This window comes from Odontomachus brunneus, unplaced genomic scaffold (genome assembly GCF_010583005.1).
Source record: "Odontomachus brunneus isolate Ranch 3 - 2012 unplaced genomic scaffold, Obru_v1 Obru_scaffold_129, whole genome shotgun sequence".
NCBI classification, from domain to species: domain Eukaryota; kingdom Metazoa; phylum Arthropoda; class Insecta; order Hymenoptera; family Formicidae; genus Odontomachus; species Odontomachus brunneus.
The window spans coordinates 660,101-679,373 of NW_022639579.1; the positions used below are offsets into that span (position 1 = coordinate 660,101).

The 19,273-nt window shown below is 49.8% G+C and overlaps 1 protein-coding gene across 3 annotated transcripts in view; it reads left to right on the forward strand.

Annotated features, from left to right (window-relative positions):
- Positions 1-18,837, forward strand: part of LOC116849943 — a 336,196-nt gene extending 317,359 nt beyond the window's left edge. Inside the window, exons 5-6 of one of the 3 annotated variants that reach the window (XM_032827638.1) lie at positions 12,521-15,380; positions 15,503-15,826. In XM_032827638.1, coding sequence (XP_032683529.1) covers positions 12,521-15,380; positions 15,503-15,678 — 3,036 coding nt within the window. In that variant the 3' untranslated portion in view covers positions 15,679-15,826. Of the gene's footprint in view, positions 1-12,520 lie in introns of all 3 variants that reach the window. The other 2 variants (XM_032827637.1, XM_032827636.1) reach the window with 2 other exon arrangements.
- Positions 18,838-19,273: the final 436 nt, after the last annotated feature.

Here is a 19,273-nt window from a genome sequence, read left to right on the forward strand (position 1 = left end):
TATGGACGACGGATGCATTTATTTAGCTTGAATACGTTTTAGTCGACGCGCCTCGGAACGCAGCCAATGTCCAACGGGAGAGTTTGGTTTTGAGTAATTTTTGACAAGATAGCTTTTCTCATTGGACGTAGGATGCGTCTCAAAATTCGTCGGAAACAAGTTTTTCAAAACGAACGTATCGGTAATACGATATCAACGATCCCCGATGTCACGTATCTCGGCGCCAAAGAGCCGTGAAAAGGCCGGCAAGCGTGACGGATTCCTCGACGCTTCGGCCGATGATCGCTGGAATGCGCCTATTCCGAGAGAAACCGAAAGTTTTCCACGATCGCAAAATCTGACACGTTCCTCCGGTGGATAAAAGTCGAAATGCTAATCGGAATGTGTTGTTGGAGTCGGAATCAAAAATCGCGAAGCTCACACTTGTATACGAAATATTTCGCGCAAATTGCAGATACAATTCCTCGAAATGCGTATGCACGAGAATCGAACATGGTCATGAATTTATCTTCCGAATATTAGGAAACGAATGTTGCAATCGACGATAACACTTCTGTCAACGAGCTACGAAAACGCCGACGTAAATTTTTCGCGCAAATACGATAGCGAGGACGATAAGGGTGTTATCAAGAAACAATAACTGGCCCGTAAATTTCTTTCTTTCTCTCTCTCTCGCACGCGCGCAAAGGAATCGAAAAGGAGGAAGCTCGGACGCGAATCGCTCGGGATGAATAGATGCTACTTATGCGAGGATGCAACGCGCGGACGATGATTAGAGTATCTCCGCTATAAAACGCATACAATACGCACCGGGACTATTTCCCGGTACACGACGCGTGTGACTACTACATCATTCGCCAGTATTTGCGACTGTTGATCGAGTTGAGGCAGAAGCGTCAAGGACGACAGCAAGGAGTCCTTCACCGGTGGTCCGACAGTCTCCCAGAACCCGTCGAAACCCGTCGAGATCGCCCGACCCCAGGATCGATCGTCGCCGTGAAGCATCGCGGAGAATCGTAATATCGAAAGTGGCGACGTAAAGCAGACAAGGGCCGGCCAACGGAAACCGGTAAAGATGGTAGCCCGGAGCCGATCGACCTGTCATTACTCCACCTCGATGGGAGCATGAGCCAAAACCGTAAATTACAGAGCGTCTCTCTTTCTCTCTCTCTGAGTGAGCGGAGACGATCCGGGAGTGTTTGCTGGACGAGGGGAGCATCGCGGGTCGATCGTTCTCGTTCGAGCGGAAACGCAAAATCTGGCGCGCAATCGGCGAATTAAAAGTTGGACATGCTATTTATGTGGCTACCGAAACGATCGAGTCCGATTGATGACGATGACGAGGCGAGACGACAAACAGGAAGGGCCCTTGGAAAAAAGAAGAGAGAGAGAGAGAGAGAGGAAAAAGGGAGAGCAGCAGAAGGATCGAATCAATACGAGAAAAATTACAGAGTACGTGCTCGACTTCTGACGAAAACTAAGATGCCATGACATTATCGCGAAAGTAACCGGAACGCGCGAATCCCGGGTCGAGCTGCTCGTCGACGATCGCGAGAACCCGGCGATAGCGATTTCATGTTGAAAATCAAAATCGCAGTAAGGTAAAACTACCAACCCTGAACACGTATCTGATCCATTCTTTTTGTTTTAGTCTTTAAATATAAATTTCATAGCATGTCGCGAAATACTTTTGATCGCGCTTTTATAGTTGGATGAATTCTACTATTCTTCAATAGTAATTTAATCCAAGATTACACTCAAATCTAAATTAAACTGTTGATAAATCGACCTTAGATCGCGCAACTTTTGCAGGCACGCCTCTCTTTCGACTATTCGAGGCAAGTTGGCCGATGCACAGCTTGAAAAGGCACACAAATTTCACGGCGCGAAATACTTTTGACCGTGAGGTTCTTTTTCTAGATTTTATTATATTCTATATTTTATCCGTTTTCTAGATTTTCTAGATTTTATTATATTCTATATTTTATCCGTTGGATAAATTGCTCATATCTTGTAAGCACGTCCCTTTCAGCTGCTCGAGGCGAGCGGATGCTCGCGTCTTCAAGAGTGATGTTAACAAAGGCTCTCTCGCACAACGTACGAGGTGTCAAAACTCCGGCCGCATCGTCAAATAATATCGCATTAACGTTCACTCGTATCAACCGAATACCGTTACTCCCGCGATCGCGGACACGGCTAATCGCCCACGATTGGCCGCGATGTCTCAGCACGCGGTGTTCCCGTGATTCGCGGCGGCTAATAACCGACGGGACAACGACGGGAAACGTGTTTCGTGTGTAAATCGTTCCACATGGCGCTTCGCTTGGTGCCGGAACTCGGGGAACGCGTGTGCACACACGTGCGTGCACCGCGCCGGGATGCGCTGCGGGACGTGTTTCGGCGGGTCCGACGCCCGGGGCGATCGGACGAATTACCCGACGATAATGCCGGCGTTAAACGCGTAAGATCGAACGATCAGAGTCACATTGTTGGTACTTGAACGTCGCGGATTCGCTGAAATCGGCGGGACCATCGCGGCCGGATTGAGTTATGACCGCGAGTAATGACAGTGTGTGCGCCTGAGTCGAAATTTTAGCCCTACTCTCGACCTGAGTCTTCGAACATCTGTATATGAATGATCCTGAAGGATCGGTGCATGCTTAATGCACATGGAAATTGCAGTCTTTTTGAGCGCCTCGAAATGGCAGGAAACATACAAAATGCCACTTGTAAACTCTAAAGAGGACATCTCGGCAAAGTTAGTAGTAGATTAAATAGAATCAAAAAAGGTCGATGTAGGTTTCAGAGTATTAAAACGGAATATTGTTAAATAGAATGTTAAGGTCGAAAGTAGTAAATCAAAATTTCGACTTGGGTGCTCTCTCAACTCCCGCGAGGCGCTCGTTCTCTTTCCCACACGGAAATAACAATTCTGCTGGTGCAACTGATATTCTCATTATCTAATAGGAGGCAGATGAAAAACTCGGTTGTATACACAGAGAAATATTCCACTGCTAAAAAAAGCGATTGCTCACTTTACTTTCCTTCTTTCAAGCAAGGTAAAAGTACCAATGTTTAGACGCGTACTCAATCATAAACATTCTTGTTTTGGTCTTTAAATATGAATATTTAAATTTTTCAACATAAAGCATACACGCATATATTGAATACATACATATATTCCATGTTTAAATATCCATATTTAAAGATCAAAATAATAAAATCGTCTAGGTTTAAATACGTATCCAGGAATTGGTGTTTTTTTCTACTTTAATAGTTATCTTTAACAAAGAATATTTTCTTTATAACAATCTTAAAATATACTCATCATAAATTCGAGAAAAGTTCACTATCATATGCTCAAAAAAAGGGTTTATTTTCTTCACAAGAATATTATAAAACTCTATCTAATAAAAAGTTGATGAGAGCTTTATGTAGCAAGCAATTTCTCTTTTAATTTAATATTCTTGATTGACTTACTAGGTCAGACTTATTAGAGGAAATACAGAATATGCAATAAATTTGATGCTTGTGATGAGAATTTGTGATAGAATAGCAGATAGAAACTTACGAAATACTTGGAACAAATAATATTTGCTTGACAGTGCAGTGTATATTTTTCTGTGCATAGAAACAGATAGATTTCTGTAAGATATTTCTACTCAGTCGATTGTTCTCAGTTATTGCAATCAAGTTTTAATACAACTAAATGTTCAGGCGAATGTTTCCGGTTGCGGTAACAGAGATATTAATTCACGTCGCCGAACTTTCATCTGGCCCCTATTCAATTGCAGGAATTGTAACGTTTCCGTGCTCTCTTTACCCTTGTTTCTCATGTCAAACTTGTCACGCATTCGCGACGCACTATTCGACGACGAACGGCGTACCGAGTTTTGTCAGTATGATATACGTCGCGATTGATATCTGCGAGATTACATTCGCCTCTTTGCTAGCTTGGCGGAGTTCATGACGTATCCGCGCATTTTCATACGCGAGTAAAGCAGAAGGCAAATGTGACGCGAATAGATAAAATAGATCCGCGTTTATCGTTACGTACATATACTTTCCTTTGGCGCGCATTACATCGGGACGATATTCGCGAGGCTTCTTCACATTCGCGAGAACGGCAATAATCTGCGTGAAAAAATCTCGAAACCGCGGGCAAAGTCACCGAGCGAAAGGCGCCATTTTCCGGTCGCCTCGCTCTCGTCACTTCGGTGAAATTGCGCGCCGCATTAAGATTAGGTTAGGTTAGGTTTTACGACGCGCCCGGCGACCGAGCTCTGGGCACTCCTCGTCGGATCTACGGCGAGGTTTCTCTCGCGCGATCGTCACATCGCTTAACGAGAGCGCGTGAGTCGAAGCGAAGTAAAACGGCGTAGTTGCGTTGTTCGCGACAGAGAGCCTCGGCTAGAGAGTGATTCCGCGAGAGGAACAGAGAGAGACAGAGAGAGAGACAAAGAGATAAAGGACAGAGGATAGACGCAGGTAGCTGCAATCTAATTTAGCGGCGGATATCCACGCGAGATCTTTACGATTTCTACCCACGAATAAGACAGGGCCCACTTAGCGTGAAATCATATGCAGTGTCCAGTCACGGATGCCATTGCCGTTGCCGCCACCGCCACCGCCGCCGTCGCCACCGCCACCGCCACCGCTGCCGTCTCCTCCACCTCCACGTCGCGCGCGATCGCGGCCGTTGCATCTTTCGCGGTGAAAACCGAACTGCGTCGTTTCGCCGCGCGCTACCAGCGTCGCCAGATAGCGCCACCGACTGGAACGGCCTGGGCCGACAGGCGCGACACGCGATAACGTTCCGTTGCCGCGGAAAATCGCTATATTCGACTGACATTAACGACACTCAATCGTAAATTGTTTACCTTTTATTTTTACGCGCGGCACGAGGTATAATTATCCTCCGCTCGTCGTTTGTCCCCGTTCCTTTCAACTGTCTCGAATTTCGACTTCGTCGAAATAGAGCGATCTTCTTACTCGATACAATGAAGTGTTGTTCGTCTGTAAACATGAAAATTACATTATTAAAATATTATATACTATTATAAATACTCGCCCGAACACTCGAACGTTCAGACTTAAATTATGCGTCGGCATTTTTGTTCCCGTGGTACATGGAGAGAATATTACACTTTTCTTTCTCATATGAATTTCTTCCAATTTTGTCGTTTTTAGTAGCTTTTAGTTTTTAATTGACAGTAGAATCTATCCTAAGAAACATGATAAATTTTGCTAGAAACGTAGCAAGTGCTTTAATAGCACATTTGCACGGCAAAAGAGCTGCGACAGCGACACTTATAGTCATGTGCTTATAGATCAGGTCAAACTGAATAAAACACTTCTATTTCGCAAATAACCATGTTATTTTTTAGTTATTAATTAAAGATCATTCGTTAATTTTCATTAATTAATAACAGGAAATTTTGACGCGGTTGTTTGCTAAATGATAGAGGAATTGTGTTCAGTTTGACATACTTTACATGTCAACGAAATATGAGACTGTATATCCCCAGCATTCGAGAGTCTCTCCGTTTAAACCTCCTTAAAGTGAGATATCGAGACGCAGAAACTCGCGGATTCTCACCGTATATTTAATGCTAAACATGTGACTTTAAGTTACACCCGCTTAATTAAAAAATAGTACAGTAGTATACTCGAAATAAAAAGAGCGAGTAAGAGAGAGAGAAGAGAGAGAGAGAGAGAGAGAGAGAGAGAGAGAGAGAGAGAGAAAATCGTAATGAGCGAACAGGAGTAAAACGAGGTTTATCTTACTTCTTCGGGCTCTCGTAATTATCCGTTATGCAATAACGTGGTAATGGTTCGCGTAGTTCTTAACGCCTCCTTTATTCCGGGGTATACTCCGGCCACCGAAGTTCCCAGGCTCGTCTGCGTCGCGTTCCGTATAATAAGCGAAACGTTCGGACGCACGCTATTATTTAAATTAATTACACCTATCCCTATTCGAATTTAATTAAAGGCGCACGAGTTCCCCCCAAGGAGACAAAGGGAGTTTTGAGCTCGTTGCGCGCACTGCGCAATCGTCACGTGGAATTTCATAAGAAACTTCGGACGGATTTTCATACATTGTTGGCTCAACAAACATTTATTAAATAATATCTTTCCAAAACGCTATTGCAATAAAGAACGATTGTGAGACAACTCGACGCGCGATATCCAAATCAAAGTCAAGTGCTGCAAATGTCTCGTCAGATTCGTGTGTTTGGAAGACAAATCTGATATTTTTGAGACAGAGAGAAAGAGAGAGAGATGATAGAATTTAAGAATAAGGCGCGTCTCTGACCGCTCGTTGCCAACGACTTCGCCCACACATTTCGCGCCCATTTCGCGTCCCATCAGGCACACGGGAGTATGCGGGAACGGCGAAATTCCACGCTGCGGAATTCGGTGAGGGAGAACAAGGGAGGAGTGGGGAAGAGCGGGAGGAGGAGGGGGAGAGGTCGGAGCGTTGTCGGAACGGGCCTCATTCGCGTGCGGGATTAAAATTCGAGTCCCACGGTATATACACGGTAGTCTTGCGTTCTCAGACACGACCGGGTCCTTTCACGTAAGGACGAGAGAGACGCGTTTAAGCGCTTCGCGGAACCCTTTTTTCGTTCCTCCCCCAGAGCGTCACGCACGGCGTATATAGTACGGCCGCGGGTAAACGATGACGCGCACCGTCAAATCTCTCTCGTGAAACATCTATGGGATCTATGGAAAGAGCGTCCGCGCGACCTTCGAGAAAGATCGCTCTGCCTGATCGATGAGGCCACCAGAAAGACGTGCCTCGCGAGAGGCGATTTCCGAAATCTCTGAAGCGGCGCGTCCTTCCATTCGCTCCTTTTTATTTCAATTCTGAGGTTCTAGCTAGGGAGGAACGACGGAAACGGAACCAGTTTCATTTCGTTAAGACTAATCATCCGATCACGAGTGTACCCGAGTCGAAACTTTAGTCCTACTCTTTCGACCTGAACTTTCTAACATCTGCATATTTTGGATTGATGTATGTTTAATACATATAGAAACTGAAATCTTACTCAACGTCTCTAAAGGTCGGTTTTTTAACAGTTTAAACTTGGATTCAAGTTTAAGCTCTATTCTAACAATGCGTTTGTTTTATTTAAACCGAGTTTAAGTTGAAATTTAAATTTAAACTATCATTGAAAAACCGGCCCTAAATGACAGAAAACGCACAAAATACCTAAAGAATTAATCTCTAAAGAGGACCTCTCGGCGCAAAGTTAGTAGATTAAATAGAATAAAAAAAGTTGATGTACTCTTTAGAGTATAAAAATAAGATTAAATAGAATAAAAAAGTTGATGTACTCTTTAGAATATCAAAATAGTCGTTAAACAAAACGTTGAGGCCGAAAGTAAGATCAAAATTTTGACTCTCGGGTATAATACAGCGAAAATATTATAGTTTTGTTGCATACAAATTTTTTTTACTATGTTTTTCTATCAATTTTACTATGTTTTTAGGAAAATAGACTGTCAGTAAGATCTATTTTGCTAAGAAACATAGCAAATTTCGTTAGAAACATAGAAAGTGTTTTAATTTAAATTCCTGAAATATCCAAGTAACGCATATGGAGTGAAAGGATAGTGAATTACTATAGAATGTCTACCTCTATTCCTCGATCGCACGCAAAATCCTAGAGTGATTTTTACTGTAAAGTTCTCTCCGTGTAGAGGGAATTTCGCGCGCAATTTCACACCGATCAGGATCGAGAGCCTCGCGGAGTATCTCGCGTCTTGCGCGCGTTTCGATCTCGACGATGCGCCGGGCGTCAAAGCATGCAGCCGCGCGCACCAAGGCGCTCCGCCGTAACTTTCGATGGAGCTGTACTTTCGCGATTTTGTCGCGCGCGCACACGCGCGTATCGTCCGATGATCGATGAGGGAAAACGGACGTGCGCAAAGAACACCGTGACGAATTCCCGTGGTACGACAATGCGCGTGTAAAAATCTTGAAATTGCATACACGCGACGATGCGCGGACGACGCGCCAATAAACGAGAGAGCGAGCGCATCGCGCGCCCTCCGTGGAGAACGTAAGCGCGGAAAAAACGTCGCGCGGCGGCTTACCACGAGAAACGGTGTGACATTACGCTACACCGGCGTCTCATCAAACGATAATCTATGCGATCTACAAGAGAAATAACATACGCCGCGACGTCACAGCTGTCGCCGCCGCGTGAAGTTTGATTACCGCGAACGGAATGAAAAATCGCGAAATTACACTTCGCGACGTAACGGTACGTCAAACATTATTCATTGTCTCCCCCTCTCTCTGTCTCTCACTCTCCTCCCTCTCTCTCTCTCTCTCTCTTTTTCTCGCGCGCACTCGCTTCTCCTTCTCTCTTCTTTCTCCATCCATATGGTTTCGATTATCCTCGATCGGCTGTTTGGACACCGTCGGCCACGCGCTCGCTCGTACGCGCGTCTCTTGGCGTCTTTTTGAAGAAAATAAATGTTCGTTCATCCTCTATTGTGTGTATGCACATCGGTTTGCTAACAGACTGACGCTACCTACTGAGATTCCGTGTCGCGTATATCTCTGGCGTCATGTTATCTATCTGTCCCTCTCTGCTTACCATCGCGTCTTATAATTCTCGATTAATAAGCCCGACAGTCGGACTATGGAATCGTCGGATTCTATTCCTACTTGTGAGCGACTCGACGGTAATGACAAGTGTAACAGACGCCGCGACAAGCACCGCTTGCGTATACCGAGAAGCGAGGAAAGTTTCACTTACCAATAACGTCCTCGCCATACGTCCCGACGATCGCACATCGCTATTTTCGACACTCGCACGAGACCCACTTTCGACGGACAAAGGACGCGTAAAACGCGCGGAGCGATGTAGATCGATGTGTCAATGGCGGCTGCTCGGCGCGAAAAGATCTAATATGGCTGCGTAATTACTAACGTAACGTAAATACATCGCGCTGCTACAACGACGCCCTCTGCGCTCTTAGTTCACAGATTCGATAGATCGATATTGCCTTACCGTTCGATAGGTCGATTGGTGCTAAGAATTTTCGACCAGTCACACTCGTTTCTAATTACATGTTTCTCATTACTGTTAATCAATCGGGAAAACTCGCTTACCGAATTAATCAACAGTCATGAAAAATATATAGCTAGATGCGGATGCGCGACTAGCCGAAAACTTTTAATAACTATCGATCTGTCGACAATAAGATGGAATCTGAAGTGTACACATCCAATTAACCTAATCTAACCCTAACCCTAACCTTTCACGATGTCGTCTATCTTGCACACGTACGGGGAACACGCTTCGAATCGATATCGACCTGCAAACTCGAACGCGTTACTTCGCCTCTTTCACTTCACTCCCGCTACGGACTAGTATGGATTCGAATTTCGAGATCCGTTACCTGCAACGTTACGTGTACAGGAGAAACTGTGTTTAAAAGGAACGAGGCAACGGGAGGGGGCGAGATACTTAACAAATATAGATCGGCTCGAGATGCTCCATAACGGCGCGACGCGCCGAATCGATTCTATCAGAGAACAAAAACTCCTCATGGCCTATTATATGTATGTACATATATGTACGTATACATATACTATATACATACACACTTATACATGTATCTGACGGTGCGATCGCACGCCAGCATTCGTCCGACGTTCTTTATTTTTGCGGTTGGCCCGGGGCGAAAAATAACGACGTCGTTCCCGCGATCGGATCCGGAGTGGCGGCGGTCACGAGTGTCCGCGTCGAGATCCCGGCGAGTGTGTCTCTCGTTCCCGGCGTCGTGTGCGTGCGTGCGTGCGTGTGTGCGCGCGCGCGCACGCACGCGAGCGCGCTTGAAGAAATATACACGGGACGCGAAAAGCGTCGCGGCGCTGGGCGTCCTGCGTTACGTCGAGGTCCGTCGGAATGCGTAAATATACAAGCCGCGCGAGCGCGCGGCGAAGAGAAAGAGACGGACCGACCGACCGACGGACAGACGGACAGGCTTGCGTCGCTCCACATACGCGGCCACCCTGAATTTATAAGAAGCCGTGACTCCAGCCGCGAGCGCGATACGTGACGTCCGCACGCGGGCCGAAGTCGAAAGCGTATCGCCAGATTTACGCTCTCCTCCCTCTCGCGGCAGGATGCGTATCTCATCGGGAGAGACGTCAAGGCGCGAGTAGACGTCTCGGCGAAGAGAAGCCGAGGCGATCGCGAGACGGACTCGCGACAAAGAGGACAGGAACGTCCGGTGTTCCGTAACGTCGTCACAGCGGGCAGACGTGGACGCCAGCCGGCAGAGATTAGACGGATCGGAGAGATGAGTGAGCGATCACACGTTCCCGCGAGAACACCGATCTCCGTATCTCGCGGGGATTCGCGCGCATGACAGTGATCATTGCGCTTTTCAAGCGCGATTGTTCGCGGATATGCAACAAGTACATGGAGCTGCACGATTCTTCTTAGGGCGCATTCACATCTTGACAGAAAAGCAGAAGCAAATCAGAACTCGTGCTGATGATTAAGTAATAGTCGACCAATTTCTGCTTTTCTACTAGCGCGAATTCTGATTGGCTTCTGCTTTTCTACCGAGATATAAATCCGCCCTTACACGCATGTGTCGCGTCGCGCTATTCCGATTTAGCCTTACGATTTTTCTTGCGAGAAATAAATCGGTATTTCGCGATATTATCCAATACCTTGCTTGTTTTTCGGGTTTGGACCGCGTGTTTCTTGTGTTTGGTTCCGACGTTTCGTGAACATTCCGCATTTCTAGGGAGCAGGGCGACCTGAAAGTCGGCACGAGAAGTAAATCGACTCCGCGAAGAAGTCCGCAGTCTTCGCGTGATGAGATTATTCATATCACTATGTGCTCCGCGCTTTTTTTTCCAGCGAAGCGCGATGACAAATCGCTGAGAGCCGATCGCAAAAAGTGGGTCGTTAACAGCGGCTACGAGAGAAAGACAGATCGAGTACGTATCCGGCAAGATGCAAGGTTAAATCTTTAACGCGTTTAAGTGCAATCTCGCCGCTAACAGGCGAAGCAGAACTAATTACCCGCTCCATTAAGCGTCATCAATCAATCCTTTTTATTTATCAGCCGGTTTTTGCGCATGCCATTTCACAAAAGTAACGGAACGAGCGCGCGCGGTACGCCTGACCTTCTGCGGTTGACAATCTAGGAAGCGATTTTTGCCGCGGCGTATAATTACGGCCGAATGAAAATGTAAACGCGCACTCTGTGTCCGCCTTCTTCTTCCTCCTTTTTTTCAACTTGCGCGATTACGCGAGTCGATCTCGCGCGCGTGACGCACGCATGTTTGCGTTCTTTTCCGCGTAAATTACCAAACGGCGCGTGATATCGCACTGTTCAGTTTGCAGTCGCGACAGCAGAAGAAGAACAAGAAGAAGAAGCAGCTCATTTGTCTTTTCATCGTATGATATTGCAGACGAAAAACCTTGTTTCGATTATCCCGTTCCGACAGTAACTCGTCGAGGACAAAAGCATCACCGCATGCACGCGTGCTAACTTGGAAGAGTTGGGAAGTAATGCGACCCAGACGGTACAAATTAATAAAAGATGATGTTTCAAAAACGTTCAAGAGATGTCTAAAAAAAATAGCACATCTTTTGGGTGTCTTTAAGACACCTTTTAGTAGATTGATCTTTCTGGGGAGTAGTTACTTGTAACGTCACTGTTGTCGTCATTACAAATTATCTATTTGTTCCTTCTTAAGTGATAAAGTTATTTTTCGTGATAACAATTACGAAAGCGCAAATTATATTTTTAGTGTAACGGTAACAAATATACTATATATATCGTTACTGCTATTTCGTAACATGTAAGATACAAGTAAAGGAGAAATCTTACAAACTTGATGTGAAAATAGTAAAAAAATTGTAATTTGTTACTTCTTGAATAACAACAAGAGTCACTTTTACCAAAGTAAGTACACGGAGAGAATTTTATAGTAAAAATCATCATAAAATTTTGTAATGAAGAAATAGATCAACGTTCTGCAAAATTTATTATTCTTTCATCTCATAAGTGCTACTCATGTAGTTTAGAAACTGAAATGTGCTATTAAGAAATTGCTTTGTTCTTCAGCTACTCGTGCACTACTAGAAACATACACTGAGAAAAAATGCTACGTACTTGTAACTATAATCATATAAATATAATCACAAAATAATTAGTGTAAATTTTAATGAAGAAAAAACCGCTTTTTTAATTAAATTCTATTATAATTTTAGTGATAATTACCTTATATATATATATATATATATATGTCACTACTGGCATTTTTGCGTTAGGACAATCAAAAGATATAGTTAGGGCCAAAAATAACTATAATTAGATGAACCATTTTCCTCCCTCGGTGTGGTAAAATTGGAAAGGGTTGGTATGAGAAGAAAACTGTAACATTCTCTCCGCGTAGTGCCAACGACGCGACGTCACTTTTGAAAGGTAAAGTTCCCGCTTAGAAGCAATCCTTTTGGCATTTTGTTCGCAGGACTCGCAGAACGGCCCGGTGCTGGACCGATGGAGCATCTGCTCGGCTGAGGAGGAGCCGCTGGTCCTGCAGCAGTTCCTCAGATTCGCCGAGACGCGTCCGTTCGTGCAGCAGTTGCTGCTGGCCGCCGGAACGCCGGGTACGGATGCTATGTCACCAAGCAGACGACCTTCGCCGCCGACGATGCCACTAGCACACTTGCCACCGCCGTTGCACATGCTCCACTGCGGCCTACCACCGCCGGGCACCCGGCTGCCACCGCCGTTGCCGCCGCCGCCGCCGCCTCCGCTGCCGCCGGTCTCGCATCCGTCGATGTCACCGACGGCGCCGAAGCACTACTCCTCGTCGACGAGCGGCAATCCCGGCCGAACGAACTCACCACCGCGCACCTTGGACTCGCATTTGACGGTGTCGCCGTTGAACCGGCTGCAGAGCATGCAACCGTTCGACTTTCGGAAGCTAGGCACCCTCGGCTTACCGGCGTTCGCGCCGTTACCGCCACCGCCGCCGTCCGCGGAGCAGCTACTGCAGAATCGGAAGTCCATGAGAAACCCCCAGAGTCCGCACAGCCCGCCGCACCACTCGTCCGCGACGTCGCAGCTGCAGAGGCCGCACATGCCAGTCGCGCCGGTCTCCTCGTCGGCGTTGACCTTCGGCCACCCGCTCTCGGTCGCAGTGTCGTCCAGTGCGCTACCGCCGAGCTTCCCGACGCATTTCCCACCACCTCCGTTGGGCAAGTCGCCCGGCATCGGCTTAACCGTGCACAGCGCGGACGTGCACAGCGGCGGCGAGAAGAGCAGCGAGTTCGGCTCCGAAGAGGACGAAGACGACGAGGAAAACTCGGACAGCGCGCTGAATCTCAGTAGACGGGACTCGTTGTCGAAGCACTGCAGTTTAGGCGAGCGGCATCCGTTGCCGCTGCAAGCGGCGCCGTTGGGCAGGCCACCTGGAATACCAGGCAGAAAGCCGCATTCGCCGGGCAAGCGGCCGGGCGGCCAGTGGAGTGCGGCCCATGCGAACATGCCACCGAATCTCGGCACTCCCTTCATCAACCCCACCACCGGCAAGAAGAGGGTACAGTGCAACGTGTGTCTAAAGACGTTCTGCGACAAGGGCGCGCTCAAGATCCACTTCAGCGCGGTGCACTTGCGCGAGATGCACCAATGCACCGTGAAGGGCTGCAGCATGATGTTCAGCTCGCGCAGGTCGCGCAACCGTCACAGCGCCAACCCGAACCCGAAGCTGCACTCGCCGCATCTACGCCGCAAGATCTCGCCGCACGACGGCCGCTCGTCTATGGCGCACGCCCTAGTGTTGCCACCGCAGGTAGGCCTCCCGGTGCCAGCCACCGGACTCAATCATCTGCCGTTCGGCTCGTTTCCGTTGCTCACGCCGCCACCGGATCTTCGTTCGCCGGCCTCGTTGTGCGCGTTGGACTTCAAGCACTTGGATCTGTCGTCCACTCCCGGCCAGGGCAGACCGTACGACGAGGCGTTGCAGCAGAGGATGTCGGCGAACGTGAGTCTGTCGACGACCACTGCCTCGACGACGATACCGGTCGCGGCATTGTCGACCGCGGCGACCAGCACCACGACTACGCGGGGCTCGTACTCGAGCGGTGGTGGTGCAGCTTTGGGCGCGGTCTCGCCGTCCACCCAAGCGTCGTCAATGATACCGGAGGGCGAGGAAGACGATGACGACGACGACGGTGGGATCGTCGTGGTCGCGGAGGACGAGACCAGCAATTTGCCGTCCAGGTTGCCGTTGCGCGCCGGAAACGATGATGACGAGCAGCCGGCTGACTTCAGTTTAGCGAAACGACCGAAGCTCTATTTCGGCGACACCGTTGACGAAGATCTCGCCAGCAATCCCGACAGTAACGAGGACAACGACTCGATGGGCACACTCGATCAACAGTCCTTCTCCGTGAGCCAACACTCGCTCAACTCGAGTTCCTTCCACAGCCGGGGCGTGCGCAAGAGGAAGTCGCAGCATCCCACCAGATGCGCCGTGCCGGCCGAAGTACACTCCTCGTCCACCGACGGCGACTCCTCCAACGACGAGGAGCAGCGGATTCAACGGCGGTGTCTGTCGGACAGCGTCAGCGCGACGCCGATGGCGGACTTCCAAAACCAGCCAGAGGACATGTCGATGTCCAGGCTCGAGGCAGAGGAGCGAAAGATGCTACCCGGCTCGCCGAGAAATCTCAGAGGCGGCTTTCACGATCGCGAATCGGACTCGCGCTCCCCGGACGCCGACAGGGAGCGCGAGATAGCAACCACGGCAACCGGCCGACGCGACACTCTCTCCTCCCAGGACAACGCGGAGGATCTACCTCAAGACGAGCCGCGAGACTTGAGCTCGAGGGCGAGTAGCGTCAAATCGCCAAAACGACAGATCACTCCGGAACCAAAGACCGAGAACGCGCCGTCGTCGACCAGCATGCCGAACGCGGCAACGACGACGACAGCGGCGGCGGCGGCGGCGGCGGCGGCGGCGGCGGCGGCAACAGCGGCGGCGAAGGATTCCGACGTCGTCGCGATTTCGTCGTCGGAACCGAAAGACCGACGGCACAGTTCAGAGAGCGACGGTGAGACGATGAGGATGAAGGAAGAGAGGAACGCGAAGAGAGAACCCACCGAAACGATGGCATCGTCGACGACAATGGCTACAACAACAACGACGACGACGACGACGACGACGACGACGACGATGACGATGACGACGGAGAAGGAGACAGCGGCGAACGACGAGGAGAACCAGGAGGACGAGGAGGACGACGATGATGAACCCATGGAGGAAGTCGAGGAGGATGATGATGATGAGGAGGAGGTGGACGACGCGCTGCGCAATCAGGAAGGTGAGCGTCCCGATGATCCCCCCCGTGCCCCGAGCTCGGTCGACAGCCGTCCGACGACAGCCGACGACCTCTCCCACGACTCCTCGACCAACACTTTGCGTCAACTCGAGTCCTTGTCGCAGGGTCGATGCGCGATGCCGTACGCCGAGACGCAGCGGGTGGCTTCGAGGTCTGGCCGCGGCTCTACCAGCCCTATCAGCCTCACGACCCACCAGGAGACCACCATGGACAACTCCTCACATGGCTCTCGTTCATCCAGCGCCTCACCCTCCACAGCGGCCATGGATATGGACAATAGCCTGATCACGTACGCGCGCTACGAGAACGGCGGCTTCGTCAGCACCCAGGAGGTGCCGCTAGACCGTGAGAACCCGCGTCGCTGTACCGCCTGCGGCAAGGTCTTTCAGAACCACTTTGGCGTCAAGACGCACTACCAGAATGTCCATCTCAAGCTGATGCACCGTTGCAGCGTGGACGGCTGCAACGCGGCTTTCCCGTCGAAACGCTCCCGCGACCGCCACTCGGCGAATCTCAATCTGCACCGGAAGCTCTTGTCGACCTCGTCGAGCCCGCCGCCGCTCTCATCCACCTTACCGTCGAGTCTGTCACCGCGCATCGACGACCCGCAGATGAACCCGTTGCTGCACAATGAGTTCTTGGCGAGGCTCTACGCGGACGCTGGGATAGGCGCGTTAGGCGCGTACCCGTTAGCACCTGGCCTACCGTCAGCGGTAGACCTGGCGGCGAGGATACCGCCGCCGCACCCGTTGTTGCTACCGCCACACCTGGGCGCCACCTTCCCGGGTCTCTCGTCGTTCGCCTCTCACTTAGCCGGCTTGAACGGTTTCGCCCATCAGCATCTGAACCATCTGACGAAACTGACTCAGGAGCAGAGCACCAGGCACCAGGCGTCCATCTCGGCCTCACCCGTGTCTTCACCAGGCTCGGACGACCGCAAGGTAGAGGAGGCTCGCTGTACCGTACCCGGCTGTGAGCGCGTTTTCGGCTCCAGAGCAGTGCGGGATGCGCACTCCAGGGACCCACAGGCTCACCGCGACCTGCCGATTTTGTCCACCAGCAGCGGCTCGTGACCGATCTCCTCGTTCTGCGGCCGCGGACACGACTATTATCCCCTACTGTGATGCCAAAATCCTAAACGGCGACTCGGCGCACTCGGGCCGATGGTCGCCGATGATCTCGCATTTGATCAGGGTCGGCGAATCAGCAGGCGCTGCCCTCGTCAACGGGGAGCCTCGCTCTGTTGTCCCGAACTCGATACGTTTAAAACGGACGTGTGTTAAGAAGAGAAGAACGAGAAGAAACGTGCAATATCTCGAGCGGAGTGCGTGCGGAATGATCGACCATCCACGTGACGATCGACTCTCGAATTTCGACACGAGGTGGGTTACGTTGGTCGCCCATGTGAAACGCCCGCCCGTGGAATAACAAGCCAGTTCCAGTGTGGTAATATCATCCTCGCCTGCCAGTTCATTCCATTTCTCGCATTCATTCGTCAGGAATCGCAACCCGCGACTCGTCGGGCTGATCTAGTCAATTTGGAAATCTCGGTTCGCGCTGTCGGCAGCGAAGGCGGAAGGTCGCGCGTTATATCGCGTTCGGTTTCATTTCATTTGTCTCTTGCGCCAAATGCGCGTGACTTGAAGGATCTGAGAGGAGAGGGAAGCGTCCGACTCGAAGCTAATCGCAAACCGAACACTATACGACGCGCGACGTATCCGTGGCATCATTACCTTCGTATCATCACTACGAGCAATCTCACATTGCGACACTGGCTGGCGTAAAATAAAATCAGGACCCGACTGGTCGCGACTAAACTGCCCGATCTCGAAGATCTCCACGTTCGCATGACGCGTGAGCGCGATTCGTTCCCTTTTTTCTCGCGAGCGCGAAAACACGGCGAGCCGAAGTAGATTCCGTCGTCTCGTCCGGCTAATTTTTCCCCTCGCTCGTCAATCGCGACGGCCGCATGTTGTCTCGCCTTCTGTCTCGTCACCGGGACTATTCGACATAATCAATCAAGGGGAGGGGGGGTGGATCAGTCGACGGAGGCAGAGAGAGAGAGAGAGAGAGAGAGGGTGAAGGACGAGCGCTGAGAGAAGAGCGGACCGAGGCGCGACATATCCCGGTCCTAGGAAGAACTAAATTTCATCATCGTTGTGATAACGTACGTAGCGAATAAACGCCACTATTTAACCAGTAACCAGTTACTACCGCTGTATATAATAAACACACATAGTACCTTTCAATGTAAACGCGTAATTATATCGAGTAAGCTCTCCACCAGCGCGCCCGACGCGCGATGACGTGTAACGGCGATTAGTTTTGTAAACGAAAAGAGAGGTGACGGGGCTGGAGAGGAGGAGATGTGAAGAAGGAGAGGAAAGAGAAAGGAGGAGGAGGGGGGAAGGGCTCTTTCCTCGGTGTATTATAGCCGGGCTAAGGAAAGAGCGATATGCGTCACGTCGCGCGACGACGGCAGCTAGAAAGAAATGCAATCTTAGTTTAAGGGGAGGGGACACCCTCGACAGCTCGGCAAAGGCTGAAGGGAGAGTGACGGTCGGGCGATCGGTATAGATGGACGAACGGCGAACACAAGTGGATCGACCAGCGAATCAAAGCGATGGCGTCTCGCGCTAGATAAATGAGAATAGATAGATTTTATTTATTGTTTCCTAGGAACCCCCTATTCTCTACACACGACACACACGTGTACGCACACACAGAGGCGTACGCATATGACTCGTACACGACAGACTTCACGCACGCATACACACGCGCGCGCGCGCGTGCGCACAACACATCATACACACAGACAGACACATCGTACCAGAGCGGCCAGTAGCGGGCACTGCCGCGAGTAACTTCCTCCTTTAGACTTGTAAAATCGCGTTGTCGTTTTCACGTGGAATAAATAAATTGGCGTCGGAGCCGGGCACTCCCGTGCGATCGTACGGCTAGGTGAATCATGTTTCCGAAACGAGGATCGGCGAACGTACGGGAGGCAGCGCGAGCTCCTTCCGCGATTTTGGTTGTACATATACTTTATTTTCGTATATCTACGTATACATATAAATATATATATAAATATATAAATATAAATAAAAGGATAATTTGTCAGCGCGCGCCCCGATGTCGCGGCGCGCCGGGATATTCCTTGGGACATACGCGCGCGACGTGTGCGCGTACGCGCGAACGCAGAGACGAGGAGACGCGTTTTTCTATGAGCCTTCGATCCTACGTTTTGCATTTCCGCCTACCGCGAGAACAGCGAGCGAAGTTCCCCCTTCTCCCATTCGCGACACACGACGAACCCACTACTACTACGCATTAAGGGCGAACGAGATTTACAATTGTAATTATGTATAAACCGAATGCTACGATGTATATTATAGATCGATTATAAAGAACACTCTCATCATTATGAAAATAAAAATACCTATCAAAACAAATTGCAAATTCTCCTCTCTTTAGTGCGGAGACGTCTTTCTCCTTTTCTCCCCCCTATCTTTCCAGTGTATCTCGGCGCAGCGTCGTAATTAGAGCGAGTTAACTTCGTACACGCACGACGTGACTACGCGGTCGCTGTTAATTTGTAAAAAGAGAGACGGTCGATCCGACGTCTTGATCCAAAATTAAGGCACTCGAGAGGACAGTGTTTTGATAAGTAACGTGACTGTTGGCTAATCGGGATTTATTAAAGGCCGGCCAGAGAGCCGGGGGTCTCATCTCGAGCTTTCGAAATGTCGACGCGAACGGATACGTTTCGCGCGCGCAAAAATGAAAGAACCTCACCACGCCCACGCTGTAACGCGGCTCGACCTCGTTTTCGCGGAAAGAAGATCCTTCGTTCGCCCAGCGACGTTGGCCGGATC